We start from the raw sequence: 16,310 nt of genomic DNA on the forward strand, positions 1-16,310 counted from the left end.
TAAGGTTCTGCAGTTGCCATTTGTCTCTGTAATTCAATAATTATTGGTTGATCCAGCTGTAAAGATTGAAGCTGGATCAACCAGCCTCTCCCTTTCAAAAACAAAATTGCTATTAAGCCTTTCTCACCTTCTGTTTTTTTCTTCCAATCTCAGGCCACAGTATGGCTAAAGGAAGAACAATTACCAAAAAGAAGATCCACACAAAGCTTACAACCACACAAGTTGTGGAACACAAGCAGTGTAAGCCAATCTGCCACAATCCCTGTAGGAGATTATGATACATTCCCTTGAGAATTCCCATCACGTAACATTTGTTTGATCAGAAATGGAACATCCTGTTCCAGCTCCTCATTCTCCTTCCTGAATAACACCCTAAACAGAAAGCAATCAAAAAATTAACAGCAGACTAATAACCCTATCCTACCTTAAAAAAAACCAAACCCAAAAAACTCAGTCATTGACCCACCATATAAAATTAGCATATGCCAACTTTTGCTTCATTGTACCAAATCTGATCTCATCTCTTATGGAACCCAGTACTTCTGAGATGTATAAATTAGAAGTGACTAGTCAGATACTTGCTCTTCTGGAAATAATTTAAAAACAAACAAAGAAACAAAATTAGTTACACTGAAATGAGTTCAAATGCTACAGAATTCATTTGGAATAACATGTTATACAGATTTACCCACAAGGTTGTGACATCCACTGGTAAATTCTAATTTATTAATATTCTGTCTTTGAATATGAAAGAACTAAGTCTAATATTAATTTTTTTTTTTTTTTTTTAGCTCAGATGAGAAACATCTGAATTCAAGGCTCATATTTCTGCACAGAGTGTTCTAAACTAAATACCTCCATTAAATAAAGATCTACATTCTTGACTTGCAGTCTTTAAACCTGTCTGGTGGAAAATAAAAAGTGGCATTTTTCATCAGGATTTTATCTTGATAAAAAGTCCTTTTTGCAGATACATTTGATATTCATTATGTTTCTGTAACAGCCTCTGCATCTCCAGTGTTATCAAACCCCAGCAGAATCTTTTCATCTTAATAATACAAAAGTAGACTTTGTGTTCTCAACCCTATTCTCCTCAGATTATCAATATAAAAGGTTTGATTGACATAGGGAGAGGCAAACCAGTTCTGATTAAATCTGAGCTTTTATTGGGGCTGGTTTCACAAGAAGAAAAGGTTCTCTATGTGTTATGACACATGTCAGGCTTTGTCTGGCCATTATGTTTTTTGTGGACCATTGGACTGCTGTTTCCAGGAATAAGTGCAGGTAGTCTGCAGGTGAGTCCTACCTTTGTGGCTTTGATGAATTCCTTCAGTTTCTCAGGCAGACAGGTTGTGTCTCTCACTCATTTTCAAAGGAGACAGCACTGAACGAGTTATTCAGCCCCACAAAAGCAAATTGACGTGTGTGACATTACCCAACCAAATACATGAGATGCCATCAAAACACTAAAACAGCAGGTTCCTTCTACTGTTTTTATTTCCATGTGATGTCCACTCTAATTATATATGAGTTTTGGAAGGTAATGATTAATCAGTTCCTATAAAAATTTCCCATACAATTTCGATTTTTCTTTTGTTTTTCTGTTAAAGAAAAGGTTCTCAATAAATTTGAGAGCTCAGTCATTTAACCCTGAGTTTTAGCATTTTCTTTTTCCTTCATTTTAGATACAAGGAAATAGTTTATGAATGCAGTTTTATACTACATTTAAATGGAAAATGTAACAAAATGTATTATGTGAGTATGGTGAGGAATTATACTTTTGGAGTTTTGAGGGGAAAAAAAAATCTGATATTTTGAACAGTAATTTTGGAGTTTCAGTAAAAAGAAATAAGGAAAAACAGCATATTAAAAATAACATTAATTACATTAAGTAACAGGTAATGTCTTAAAAGCATTGAGTTATAAACAGTCATTCAACTGCAGAAGCATAAAAATGGTCTACAGGCACAAAAAAGAAAAGGCATCAATGTGAATTATACCCTGAAAATAATCATAAAAAATATTTGGTTTGCTCTCCTTTAATGTTTTCCTATTTAAATATAAATTAAACATATCTAATATAATTTTAAAATGTAATGCTCTTGCCCCCCTTTTAAAATATAACTATGCTTATTCCTGAAGGGACTTTGGATGACACAGGGAAGAGCTTTAACACAGAACACAGTAACTTACTTTGAAGTATTCTCCACTTTGCCACGGAGAAAGAACAAACCCTTGAAACTTTTGATGTGTAAAAATGGATTGTGCATGAAGATTCTGTTTGTGGGTGTGGGACATGTACAGATTTCACTCAAGTGGTGAATGCCCTCAGAAAATAAAGCTCCAAAGGGACTTTTTTTCATGACAAAATTTCAGATTCTCTCATCTATCTCAAGAAAAATTATGTTCTTCACGAGTAAGATTAGTGCAGTTTATTGTGTGAAATTCCACAGTTATCATATCCTCATGTGAATTTAATAAAGCTCAGCCTCAGCAGCTCTTGAACAGCAGCCAAGCATTTGATTTGTTCTATTTCATTTTATTCATTTATATGCATCTTGCTCCCATCTGGAATAATAAAAACAAACAGTTCAATGAGTTAATGTGTTAAAAAGGGGCAATGAAATAATGGAATATCCTCTTCCAACCCCCCTCTCCTAACTCCTGTTCTTTCATATCCATTTCAGAACTCATGTTGCCATTTCCTAAATCCTCAAAGACAGCCTGTAAGAGGATTGCGAGGACAGATGTTGGAGCCCTCACACAAGTGAGCACATGCTGTCTCAGCCATGTTCAGTGTTTCAAACCCAAACTACTGTAACTAATAAATCATGCTTGGGAGCTGAAAGCAGATAATTGCACCACTGTATATCTTGTATACAGGAAGCATCAAAAGGCTTTTTTGCCTCCAATTACATTTTCCCGGTTTAACTGTTCCTGACAGAATTATTCTGTCATTTCTGTCTGCTTTTGATATCCAACCTTTGAGATAAGTTTCTGAAGAGGTTTGATACCCCATTGTGAGCAAAACTATCAAGACTGTGCCAACTTCTCAGCGCTTTCACTACCACTAGATGAAATTTGAATAAATACTCACAACATATTTATAAAATAAAGATGAAAACGAAAGTTGATAAAAGCCATACAAGTGAGCAGCAAACAGTGTACTTGGGGGTTCACCCCAAAAATCCATACCAATAGATATATTTTAAAAATTTACAGCTAAAAGTAATTCGAATTCATTGGGTATTTATACATGTGGGCAGTGGATTCATAAAAACAATTAGGATTCTGATTTCCACTGAAATACCGACATACTCTGGAGGATCCTAAAATATTAGAAGTCAACTGAACAAGGGCCAGGGAAAACTGATCTGAAAGAGCCTGGGTTTGAGTGCCATGACTGGCGTAGGTGACTTTCACAGATTGCTCAGAACCTGAACCATTTTATGATTCCATGATCTGCAATCTTTAAGAATTCTGATGTAAGAAATAGAAATATACTGTGTGACCCACTGACACATCCTCAATGGTTATTATACATTGTCCCAGGAGGTTCATACATCTGGTAATAATTACTTTGGTTATTATCACAGTGCTGTTGTCAAATGTCAAATTGACACATCACCAAGTGCAGGATCTTACAAATGCCTGGATCCTTATGCAGAAATCCCCCACCCACCCACAGTTTCAATATAATAATGTAAAAATAGGAAAACATCACAATAGGAAAATCCTAAGCCATCCATTAAAGACAAGAAAACAAGAATCTCAGAGTGTTAGACCTATGTGTATTATTTTCCAACATGGAAGAATAAAGACAACTTTTGATGGACAGGCTACGAAGTAACTTGGGTTAAAAGTTGGCCAAAGTCATAATGCACAGAAGTGGTCTTACAATAAACTTGGTGATGCAAGGGAAGGAATCAGGAAAGATCCTTTAGCAGGGACTGATTTACAACTTTGGCCATACAAGTTTCTTAAAATGCATTTATCAAATCCTCCAGACTCTTGTTTGCAAAATCAGTAGGTTTGATGATTGCTGCATGTAAGCAAACACCAATCTGTTTATCCATGTTTTTTAAATTAGTCACAATGTCACTTTGCTAGATTAAAAATCTGCTTCAGGCCATTGAAAAATCCATTCAGCCTCATGCTTCTAAACAGCAGGAAATGTCTTTGAACAGTCTCTTATAAAGAAAACAAGAAAAGTTTTAGAAAATTACCGTATCTTTTTGTTTGTATCTATATCTATACCCATGTATAAGCTTCTACAATATATAAAATAAGAATTAAAAAGGTAAGCATACAGTGTGTCTAATAAGACACTTCTGAAAAGTATTAGATATCTGTATTTGGATAGAGTATGACTGCTATTCGAAGGAGGAAAAACCAAGATTTTCTTGCAGGATTTTTGGTAAATCCATTGTTCCCACTCAGGTCTAGCAAATATAACAGATCAAGGCGACTCAGCACGGACTGTGAGCAGTGAATACAACAATGCTGATCACTGCTGCTAATAACAATATCTCATACACCTTCACAAGTGGCAGCAGCTCTTAGCTGCAGCTCTCACTGAGTTCTGGGTTTAACACGAGTTGGGAGAAACACTTCTCGTATAAATTGCAGTTGTTTGGGCTTCTAACTTTGAAATCAATAGCAATCAAAATCTCAGCAGGCTGGAGAAGTTGTTGTTTCCCTTCTGCTAAGCTTGAGAACATAATCCAATGTTTTCCTCCCCTCTTGAAGTTTTGTTTACAAATAGACTTATTTAAACAGAAAAGCCCTTTTCCACCTTCAGTTTGATTCCTTGGTGTGTTGGCTACAGACGGTTTCATGTCAAACACCTCCAGAAACACAGACTTTGGAGAACAGAAGACAGAAGGTAGGAAATACTTAGGCTTTCATAGAGTAGAGTTCAAAATATCTGTACCTATGTGTTTAGGTAGTTACAATAACTGGGTACTGGCAAGCAAAAGCACTTGATTTAAATTTATTTTAATGTATTTCAAGAATTAAAATGCAAAAAAGGTAGAAGGCAGTTTATCGTTATACAAAAACTGTAATTTTACCTCAGCTCAAGTTAAAAAATTAAAAAAAAAAATCAACGTTTTTGTGCCATCTTTAGGAATTGAAGCAGTTTCTTCCAGTTAAATAGCAAAGAAAACTGTACCATATATTTTTCCAAGTCTGAGTTACTTTTCTTCTTCACTTACAGCTCCAAACACATTTGTTTTCAAAAGGAGGGAAACACAATTTCTAGCAATCTACAAAAATCAGTCAACAATACAACAAAGACACCTTACCTTTCAATCCCAATAAACCTGATCTGAGTCACTTTTCAACCCAGATATGAACACACATCCACGTGTTCACATACACTCTAAGTTAGCAGCAGAATTCTGCTGCTTTTATCCCAAATAAATCAACACTAAAACAATTAAGAAAATTGTCCCAATGCGACTCAAAACTGCATCTGCAAAGATCTCTGATGTGGCACTCTAAGACTTTGATTCAGTTTCTCACCACAAGAATAATTACAGACTGACAAGATCTTCCTTTTCCCTCATCCCTTTCCATCCCAGCTCTGCCTAACCCCTGCACGTGGCCATGACCTCGTCCATGCAGACACTGCCAAGTCTGGTTGTCAATCACAGAATTCTGAGTAATTTCCAATTACTCAAATATCCCAATACCCCTTTCAAAGGAAAGGACTTTCCAAATCCCAGTCACCTGTTTGAAGTTCATTTGCTTGTCTGAAACACACGTGCCCAAGTGTCTGGAAAAGACCAGAATTTGTCCCCTGTTGGTTTCTTTTTCATAGAAGAGAGGGAGAGAAAAAAACATCAGCACATGGATGGTTTAGATCCAGACCTAGGAAAAGTATTTTTGTGTGGGAAAACCTATGATTGGAGGCTTTCAGATCACAGCCCAGAAGGAAACATAGAACAGGAGCAGAGGGCACTTCATCCATCCAACAGCCACGGAACCCTTCTCTTAGGAAAGGATGGAAACAATGCTGAGAACAACAGACCAAAATTCAGCTCATAATTCTTAGCTGGAGTTCAGCAATGAGAAATCAAACTTCATACCTCTGATACCATTGTTCAGCTTTTATTGGAAAAAAGTGATTTCAGCTTGAATGAACACCTTCCTTGGAAATGAAAACGTAAATGAATAAAACCTATTTAAAAGATTGAAAAAAGTCAATAGTGACCCTGAAAAATTCCTGGTATCACACTTAATATCCATCTCTATGCATACAAGTAACTGAATTTGATTTACATGTGTCTATTTATGAAATAAGCAGAAGCTCACAAATTGGAGAAAACACAAAAATGTCATTTTGACTATATTTTCAGTGGCAAAATTTAAGAATATGAGTCTATTTAGTAGAAAAAAATTGCATTTCAGAATACTGAGAGACAGTATCAGAATGAGTAAAATAACCTAGCGAAAGAATCATAGCACTAAAACTCAAAACTGTACTTTTCATATTTGTATCCTAACCTCCAAGCCACCAAGAGTCATTTTCTCACATATTGAGAATCCAGTACACTCTCAGAAGGGAAGACAAATCTTCCAAAAATCAAATAATGTGGCAGATTGAAATCCTTAGAGCCTGGCTATCTTTCACAGCAAGAGATGCTGGGATAGGCAGATATCTGCAGTTCCAGCCTGTGCAGCAGTTACTGCCTACAACCTCTGCTAACTGAAGGTGTCAGCAGTGGCGTGTGCACCCTCGTGCCCCTCACCTACACATGCAAACAAAATACATACAGAGACAGATATAAACACTCACAGTGCCTGGAAACATCACTAGGAACCATGTAACTCTCGGAATTCCTGCTTAGATTTCTTTGAAAAAATTGTAGACAAAAGAAATGTTCTGCTGAAGAGTATGAGGTTTTCAAAGAGGCACATTTCTTCTTGCAAAGCTTACGTGTGGCTACGTTATTTAAGTCCTAAACTGTGAAAAATACCAGTCTCCATAGATGCTTGATGGTGTGCATGCATTAAGCAAACAGACCAGAGGTGTATTTAAAAACAGTGCTTCTCCAGAAGGTATACAGAGATAATTGTCAAACAAAATTTATTTTAGAAATAGATAAATAAGACATAAAAGGAACAATGCTCAGTAATTCAATATGAAAGCAAAAATATATATATTCAAATTATTTGTTAAAAAGATTTTACAAATAATACGTAAGACCAGGATACACCATAAATATATGTTTTATGGCAAAATGTGAAATCACTGGCAAAGTGTAACAAAAAAAACCCTGCAGCATTACAGTTTATGTTAAAAATATAATTCTATTTACATCACAAACCAGCTTTGTTCCTGACAGCCCCCTACTGCCCTTCAGAAGTCCCCCACTCAATTAAACTCAGAAGGATTGAAATCCCCCAAAGTTCCTGAAGTGCCTCACTCGCTCTCAGGGGTGTTTGAGGTCGGGTGGGAGGGAGCTTTGGTAGACACAGAAATCCATAACAATTCCACGTGTTGGCAACACAGCACTGGATGCAGCCAGCTCGTCTGAGAGCCAGCCCTGGCTGCTGTGCTGGAGGGCTGGAAGCAGCCATGGGATCACTTAAATCTAAAACTGGATCAGTTAAATCTAAAACTGGCAATACATAGAGAAGTTTTCTTTTTGCTCAGCCACACTGGAACTGACCCAAAGCAGGCTCGAGAGCTTTCCCGACAGACACAGCCTGCTGCTCAGGGGATGAGGCAATGAGCTCCAGGGAAAAGGGGGAATGTCTTGAGGAGTTTATACTGAGGTAACTGTAATAATTGCAGTCTGAACTGTGATTAATATGTTGATATTCCAAAGAAAATATAATGAGTTGTCAATTTCAAAAGTAACGTTTGGTCAACTCAGTGATTTTTGCTCATAAGGTACTCTGACTTCTAAGAAGTCAGAAAAAAAATATTTCTGTGGGTGAAAATATTTGAGAAACAGAGTTGGTTCTGAAACACATGTACCAAGCTTTGACTCAGGGTATTAATACTATTTTAAAAAAAATAGAAATTTTTGACTGGCATTCATGACAGGAAAGTGTAGAAACTGATATCCAGCACACACACATATTCGGTCAACAAACATTAGGCTTTCATGAGATTTTCATGAACCCATTCAACCATCAAGAGGAAATCAGCTCAGAACAAGTTTTAAACCAGTCTATGAAAATACCACTTTTTAAAAAGTGATACTTAGATGTAAGAGAACAAAAATTGAAACAGAAAAAATGCATGAAACTGAGCCACTTAAGAGGTTGCTGGCTTTCCCTTAGGGCATTTGGAAGATTATCATATTTGGCTGGGCTGACTCATGAGAGAACCAGAGGAGAGAGATTACTGATTTGGACCAACAAACCATGTGATATACCTTTTATTTCATTGGTGTAACTTTAACAAATTTTAAAACCATCCTTGATTCTTTTATAATTACTTATTGGTAGACTAGAATGATAGGACCAGTGTAATACTAGGAAAAAGTTGAGTTTCAGCTAAGTTAAAAGCAAAAGAACTCAAAATGAAGTCTATTTTTCTCTGAAAACACATAACTGGCACATCTGGTACAAGAAAAGTACTTATCAAAGGTTCTCTTCATACTCAATGTAACAAAGTAGGCACTTCTAGAGGGTATGCAGTCCTAAAATCAAAATAACCCGCTTTAGTCTATCTATGCCTTGTCACCACCAGAGAAAAAAAACTGAGAGCAACTACATGTTCACTTGAGATGACTAAATTGTATTATCTCCACTCAGTATCCCTTGAGTTTAAAAAAAAAAAAAAGTTTCAAGGTAAGCATTGAAGTTATTTGCTGCTTCTCTGAATCAAACATTAAATTTATGTATAGGGGTTTTCCCAAAAAGGAAATCCAACCTAATTCTCATAAGGAAAGACATCCAAAGACTCAAAGTAAAAACAGAAACTCAAAGTCTGTGAAATCATCCTGTCTGCCTGACAAAGCACTCTGAACAAGGCAGAAGGGTTGACACTCTTAAACATCACTGAATCATCCTACCACCCACCTAGGGAGCACCTCCACAAACTGCAGCAGCAACAGGCAGGACCATGTTTGGGACACTGAACAGCACTTCTGGGATTGGGAATGAACTTTAAACTGGCTGAATTGTGGCATTGAGTCAATAAATGTCACTGCATGTTTGACCACTGGAAGTGTTGGGGAATTTTAGTTTGAAGCATAAATGCTGCAAGGCTGTGATAAATAGGAACAGCAAAACTGTCTCACAGGTACATGAACTTCTTCCCAAGAAAATTATTCCATCACCAGAAATGAAAATTTTTCCGTAACAGTCATAGCTATAATTATGCAATACAATATGCTAAATTACAATACGTACTTCATTATTAATAGAATTTATTTTACAGATCAAATAGCCAAATACACATTTTTTTTTGAAAGAGCCAGATAGCAAATGTGGAGCAAACTATAGGCAACAGTCATGTAGACATTCTGCAGTCCAAGAACTGAGGCAACGTGATTATTAAGTACAAGCCTATAAATATCTTTACATCAAACATACAGTAATGTGTAAGAATTCCATGTTGTAGTCTAATTCATGAATCATTAATAACCTCTTTCTTTAAAAGAAAGTTCTATATACTGTATACATCCCAGTTAAAAGCAGTGTCTGTATTTCACTTTATTCTAGCAAACTAATATTACACGTCTTCATACAAGTGCAGAACAGGGTTCTTTATACTCCTTTGCTTCCTAAGAGATTTCGCATTGCATATGAAGTTCTAATATTATAGATGATACATATTAAGCATTACTACCTAAAATGTGAGGCAATATACAAGAACTTGCAATCAACCTTCAAACAAAGCTATGATTCTCAAGTTTTATTTTGTAAATGAGCAGTGCTAAATAACAAATGATAATATTAAAACTTTAAGGGAAAGAAAAAGCAACAAACAACAAACAAAAAAGCCAACCAAACAAACAAAACAAAACCTTTATAGAAAAATATTTGGGGGAAAAACAAAAAAAAAAAAAAAAAAACACCAAAAAAACAACAGTAGGCCATTTCCACCCACCCCATGTGCTGGCTAACAGTGAAAAAATTATGTATACTATTTCCTATTTTATGACACTGAAAATCAAGCCACTGGATTTATGACTTTTTTTTTTTTTTTTTTTAAATAAAAATACTTCAAAAGGTTAAATGTTTGGCACCTGTTAAACAGACATTATCTAGACTTCAGCAAGCAAAATGCAAATTAAAGTTTATTTTTAAAATTTATGTGAATGCTTTCCAGTTATTTAAAAGGTGACCATTTATTACAAAATGTTGTGGATAAGAAAGCATGAAGTTCTAGTTTTTCACTACTACTATTGTGCCTAGAAAATGAGAAAGCAGTAACTTGATCAATTCTATTTATGACCCATAGCAGCAATATCATCATTAAAAAGATTATGGAATAGATATAAATAACACTTAATTCTTAACATGTGTAATGGTGCTATAAGTGACTACAACTCATTTGTTTTTCTTTTTAATGCAGGGAGTATAAAGAACTTTACATTCTCTTTTTAACATATGAATAAAATTTATTGCTCCCTTTTAATATATTCATAGAAACAAAATTCCTAATTGTTTCAACTAAAATAAATAAGGAAAAAATCTGGGACAAGAAGATGATTACAAGCAAAATAAATTTACCATAATCACCAACTGTGAAGAAGGATGGGTCACATTACTTTTTTTCTTAGCAAAACTACATTATAGAACACTATAGCACAACGTACTAAAATTTCTTTGTCTTTTCCTTTTAAAAAATTCTTGCCCTTGATACCTTTCAGTAGGGCAGCTTGAACAGTTCATCGTCACTTCCAAACCCCTCTGGAGATGAGGCGATAAATGTCTTCGGCAACCAGAGACAGGACAAAGGGCTTTCTCGTGCTATTTCCTTGTTTTCATATTTGCTGGCTTAACATCATTGAGTACACGTACGACTTCAGTACATAACATCAGCTGCGATGGCGTTCAGAGCTGGCAAACAGAGAAACAGCATGAGAAAAGCCCTTTCCTGCAGCATTTTCACCATAAATTGTCACGTTTGCTTCCAAATTGCTACCAAATCTCTACCACGTCAGGCACTGTGTGGTCTGGGATGTTCTGAGTTCTAAGTAACCAACCATTGCTGGTGTGTGTGTGTTCCCAGCACAGGCAAAGATCTCTACACACATAGCACAAATGCTGCAACAGAAGGAGCCACAGAAATAGCTTCTATGGATATTATTCTAAGTTTCTTACTCCTTTTTTTGCTTTATCCACTCAAACCCAAAGTGCTGTTGCAAGATTAGGGCTGTCAGAATGCTGCTGCACTACCTACAACAGGTTCTACAGGGTTTTTGTGGACTTCATACAAGAGCATCATTCCTAAAAGCATAAAATATTTTTTATTTGAAGAATTATTTTACATCTTTAATCTACATTTATCATCAACGGGGTTAGTCCTAAAGATTCACAGAAATTAAGCCATTCTGACCAATTATTTCACAGAAAAGAAAGCACTATCAATACCACAGTCACCAAGACACCAGCCACTCACTGGTCAGGAAATTGCTATCAACTGCAGATTATTGAGTGCAATACCTTCTGGGAGAAAACAGGAAAATAATCAAGTGGGAAAATTAAACCACAGTTAACTCAGACTTCATCGTTAGCAATAGTTTATAGCTAAGCAAGACATTTGAAATAACACAGTTGGGTCACAAGGAGGAAAGAGTAAATTTTTCAGTTATCCCACTGAAAAAAAAATGATGTGAAATGCACTTAATGTTTGAAATATTATATTGCTTCTAGCCCAAGGCAAGTGGCTGTTGAAGAGGGAGTTGTGTGTCATTCTGGCTTGCACAAAAATCACTCCGTTATTAATGCTGCAACCTCATTTACCAACTTCAGTATAAACTCAGTCAGTAAGGTCTTACTGGGGAAAAAAAAAAGTGTATTTTTTGCTCGGGATTAGTTTGGGGGTTTTTTTGTCATATTCAAAACCTTTCATTATTTCCTCACACAAAACACAAATTTCTTTTTTACTCCTCCTCATGCTCTGTTTTTGCCTTCTACTATGAGGTAAAGGGGACACTTTCCAGATACCTTCCCCATGCTTTTCTAGAGAAAGGTATTAAAAGAAAACACCGAAGATTTTCTACGAGTGTTGCACAGAGGAAAAGCATTTTCTTGATCAGCTTTACTTCAGTAGTGATGCACATTTAAATAATTGCTTGCTAACTTATGACTTGCACACTTTGACTCATACTTCAGTCAGAAGTCTCTTCAAATTTCATTTTTTTGTGAAATGTATATACATGGCATCAGATCAGAACCCCAAGCAAAATTACCAGTCAGAAAATTAGGGTAAAATAATGAGAATACTTAGAGTCATAGTAATCAATTTAGAAATGGCTTTTTGGAAGGGCTTATACCAACAGCTATTTAGCTAAAATTTAGGAGAAAATGTTCTTTGAGTGCAATTTACTCTGTATCTGTCAACGCAAAACACCAGTGTTATGTATATTTTACACCTCAGAAGCATCAGCCCTGCCTACTGATGATCACAGGATTCTAAATTAAACTCACTGTTATTACACAAAACAAAAAATCCTGCAGCTAAAGATTCACAGAACAGGTGAGTTTCAGAGCTATTATTTTCAGGAACAGTGCAATATTCCTTCAATTCACATCCTGAGCACACTGTTCTCATAGTGAGTGGGAAGCTATAATGACATTTCACCACATTTTAAATCAGAAAACCAAATATCCCATAACTGTAATCAGGTCTAAGCAGGCAGTGATAGAATCACAGAACTGAGACAGTGGGGCCCCAAAATGCTGTGTATTTTAAATGAGGTCTACTTCCCATTCAGATTTCTGTAAGGAGTGTAATGTCTATCTCCATCAGCTCCTAACAAACCAGTCCAGCAGAGACCCCTGTGTCATCTGAAATTTCTATTCCTAAGTGTGGGTAAATTCACAGATGATAGAATCCTGCCAACTGAACTCCCCTAATGAAGATTTGCATCAGCAAACATGACAAAAATCAATCTCCATGCCTGTTCCCTCCCTCAGCAGCTTCCCAACATGGTACAGTGTCCTGGCAGTGCAGCTGGATTCACGGACAGACCAGAGTCCAGCTGGACAGATGAGGGAGAACCCCTGCAAACAGCAGAGAATCACAGATGAGGAGCACATTGCACCTTCCAGCTCCTCCAGTGGGAGAGGCGCTGCTTCAAGGGGCACTCACAGCTCCTCAGTAGCACCAAGGCAGAAAAAACTTGTTCTGAAGGTAAAGATAACAACCCAAAAGATCACAGGACCCTTCCTGGGTGACCAGCTGTAAATTTGAAAAGATTTCCCCTGTTCCTATAGTATTCATTCTACTATTTTCAAATGAAAGGCACATCTGAAATAGCATTCAATAAAAGAAAGGGACAAGAAGAAGAAGGATGCAAGGCAAGTTCTGATGAATCTTTGCAGCATTACCTTCTTTGAATCAAGCTGCCACAGATAAAACTGTGCTCTATAATTATGCGTGTTTTGACTAGACAGGCTGATACCTAGACAGGAATCTGAAACGTCTGAATGTTGTTTTAAAGAACATGAGCAAAGATTTCAGATTTTGAAATTGTGTTACATTAAAATGAGACTAAAGAAAACTCCTCTCCCTTCTTTTCGTCATTCCCATGCAAATGCAAAGAGAATTAGAAGATTTGTGTCAGTCTGGAGCACTTCACACAGTTTGCTCCCACTGAGGTGAATGTCAAAAATAACTGAGCTTTTACAAAGCTTGCAGATAAATAAACTTGAAAGATGTTGTATGTTTCTGCACCAAAGAAAATTTCTGTGAGGCCCACGACTGCCAAAACAATGGAAACCTGATGACATGGAAAGTCAGTTTGATTTTGGAACACTCCAGATATCCTTATTTTGAAAAACCTTATTATGAATAAGCCCCTTCACAATTTATATCACTTGGTAAAACTCCTTTAAAAGAATTATCTCTACGACATCCCCCAAAAAAGCATGCTACTCTGAAGGTCTATTGGCACTGGTATTGATTAACTCCTCCTGGGTAACTTCAGAATAATATCAGTACCTCTGCCCTTCGCCTTTTCTCACAGACAAACAGAGCAAAATTTAACCTCTCTCTTAGGGGACGTTACATTAAGACCATACTTTCCCTCTTCAGCTTCCTGTAGTTTATGATTCGAAGTGTCCTCAGCTGCTTCAGGAGTCTCCAATTGCTTCCCCATAAAAATTTCAGCTGTTGCACTGCTGTATTTATTTGCCCACATGACCACTAAAGAGATATTTTGGGGTTTTTTAGCAGAAAAACCTCTCCATCTTTGCTTGCATGCTTTTTGCGTATGACTGTTATAATGACTTTCTGTCATTTTATAGACCACTTAGACAAATTTAGCAGTAAAGCAAAGGCATACTTTCCTTTCTTTAAAGACCTGAATCAATACCATTCAGACAGACACAAAATTTAGAGCTTCCAAAGAAAACATATATTTTTAGCTGTAACACAGTATTATTTCAAATATCTGAGTAGAAAGTCTTGCATGGACAAAACTAACAATAGCTGAGATGCGCAGCCTATAATAATATCAGTCCTCAAACTGAAGAGACACTTCACAGTGAACAGAATCTTCTTCAGGCTCCTTCAGAGAACTTTTGCCTTGTAAAAGAGCTGCACTAAGGTAAAAGTGATAAATGATTCTATTTTCCCCTTATATCAGGCATCTTATTTTCACTCTTCAAACTAGCACATCTCCCTTTAACTGAACTGTCTTTCTGTTCTCCAGCTTGCCCCACAGTTTTCTGCAAATTCAGAGAGTGCCTGGCACAAAATCATCCTGAACCACGAAAATCTGTTGGTCTCTGAGGCTGAAGGGTGGTGGGACAGCAGGACAACTGGAGCACCGTGCCTCAGGATTATTTGTATTTATATTTGTTTCTTCGTTTTATAGGCTAACAGAGACAACTCTCAGGTAGCCTGTCCTGAGACACCTTCCAAAGCCCCACTGCAGACAAAACTATCCAGGTTACAACACACAGAGCCAGGAGTGAGACTGATTTTAAAAGATCCATTGAGCTTTAAGAAATTCTTTACTCATTTTTACTTACCATGAAATATAATTTTCATTTCACAGTCCAACACAACACAAAGGATTTCCTCTAGTGGCCTCTCTTGCTCAATTTATGTAAATAATGCATTCATGAAATTATTTATATATATATATATCTTTAAAAAAAAAAAAAAAAGTGAATTCATGTGTTTGAAGGTAAACACTCTATCCAAATAAGTGTAAAGGGCCATTGTGATGATTAGTTACCCTTCCTCCACACAGTGTTATCACTTTCATGCAGAAAAATATGCCTGAAATAAGGATAGCTGTAATTTTAACAAAATCAGTACAAATTGTAACAGTAATCTCTTTTCTTATCTATTCAGCATACATTCCTAACAACGTTAGGCGAAGCTCTATGAAGATAAGCTAATATCAGCTAGTGAGCATTAAAAAAACCCACAGTTCTATTCTGCTTTTCCAGATAGGAACCCCTGTAACAGATAAAAAGAAATGCTCCTTTTCGCCAACCAACTTCTGCAGAAGAGAATTGCTTTCCATTCTGCTTTCTAGCTTTTTACTGCCATAGAAGGGACTTTGAGAGTCATGAGCTTTCTTTCTTTGTTAGCTGCATTACTGCATGACAAAGTGTGTTTCAGCAGACAGTGGCAGAACCTTTTTGACTCACAGGAACTGTACCAGAACTCCATTGAAAGAAATCACTTAGATCAGGCCTACAGAAATGCTGAAAACAGCACTGCCCTCTCCTCGGTGACGGGAGTTCAAACAGATGAACAAACTGGCAAGAGGCTTTTCTAATATGTAATGTAACTTAACGCATTGAAATATATTGAATAAGAAATGCTGTACATAGTGATATAGATTACCATACAAATTTGTGTTGGTAAAGGGAACAAAATATAATAAAATAAACAACAGAGCCTGAAATTTTCAAAGATATGATGACTGCATTTAATGCAAAGCTTTTTTTATGCATGTTGTTATCATTACAGCTGTAGTAAAACAAACCTCCCAGAAAAAAATTCAGCTGGAGGAAGAACATTAACAACTTAGTCATGCTGAGGATTTGTTCCCAATGAATACATTAAGTTAAATGTATTATCAAGCTAAAATGTATTATCCATAATAAGCACTCTTGAAGTACATGTTAGTTTGATTAATTCCTTGACCAAC

The 16,310-nt window shown here is 36.4% G+C and overlaps 1 protein-coding gene across 4 annotated transcripts in view; it reads right to left on the minus strand.

Annotated features, from left to right (window-relative positions):
* PCDH11X (protocadherin 11 X-linked) overlaps positions 1 to 16,310 on the minus strand; it is a 439,600-nt gene that overhangs the window by 352,046 nt on the left and 71,244 nt on the right. The window contains exon 5 of one of the 4 annotated variants that reach the window (XM_017742440.1): positions 7,077 to 11,031. The exons of the other annotated variants lie outside the window; for them this stretch is intronic. Coding sequence (XP_017597929.1) covers positions 11,026 to 11,031 — 6 coding nt within the window. The 3' untranslated portion in view covers positions 7,077 to 11,025. Of the gene's footprint in view, positions 1 to 7,076; positions 11,032 to 16,310 lie in introns of those variants that run through there. 4 annotated transcript variants of the gene reach the window in all.

This window comes from Corvus brachyrhynchos, unplaced genomic scaffold (genome assembly GCF_000691975.1).
Source record: "Corvus brachyrhynchos isolate BGI_N302 unplaced genomic scaffold, ASM69197v1 scaffold220, whole genome shotgun sequence".
NCBI lineage: Eukaryota > Metazoa > Chordata > Aves > Passeriformes > Corvidae > Corvus > Corvus brachyrhynchos.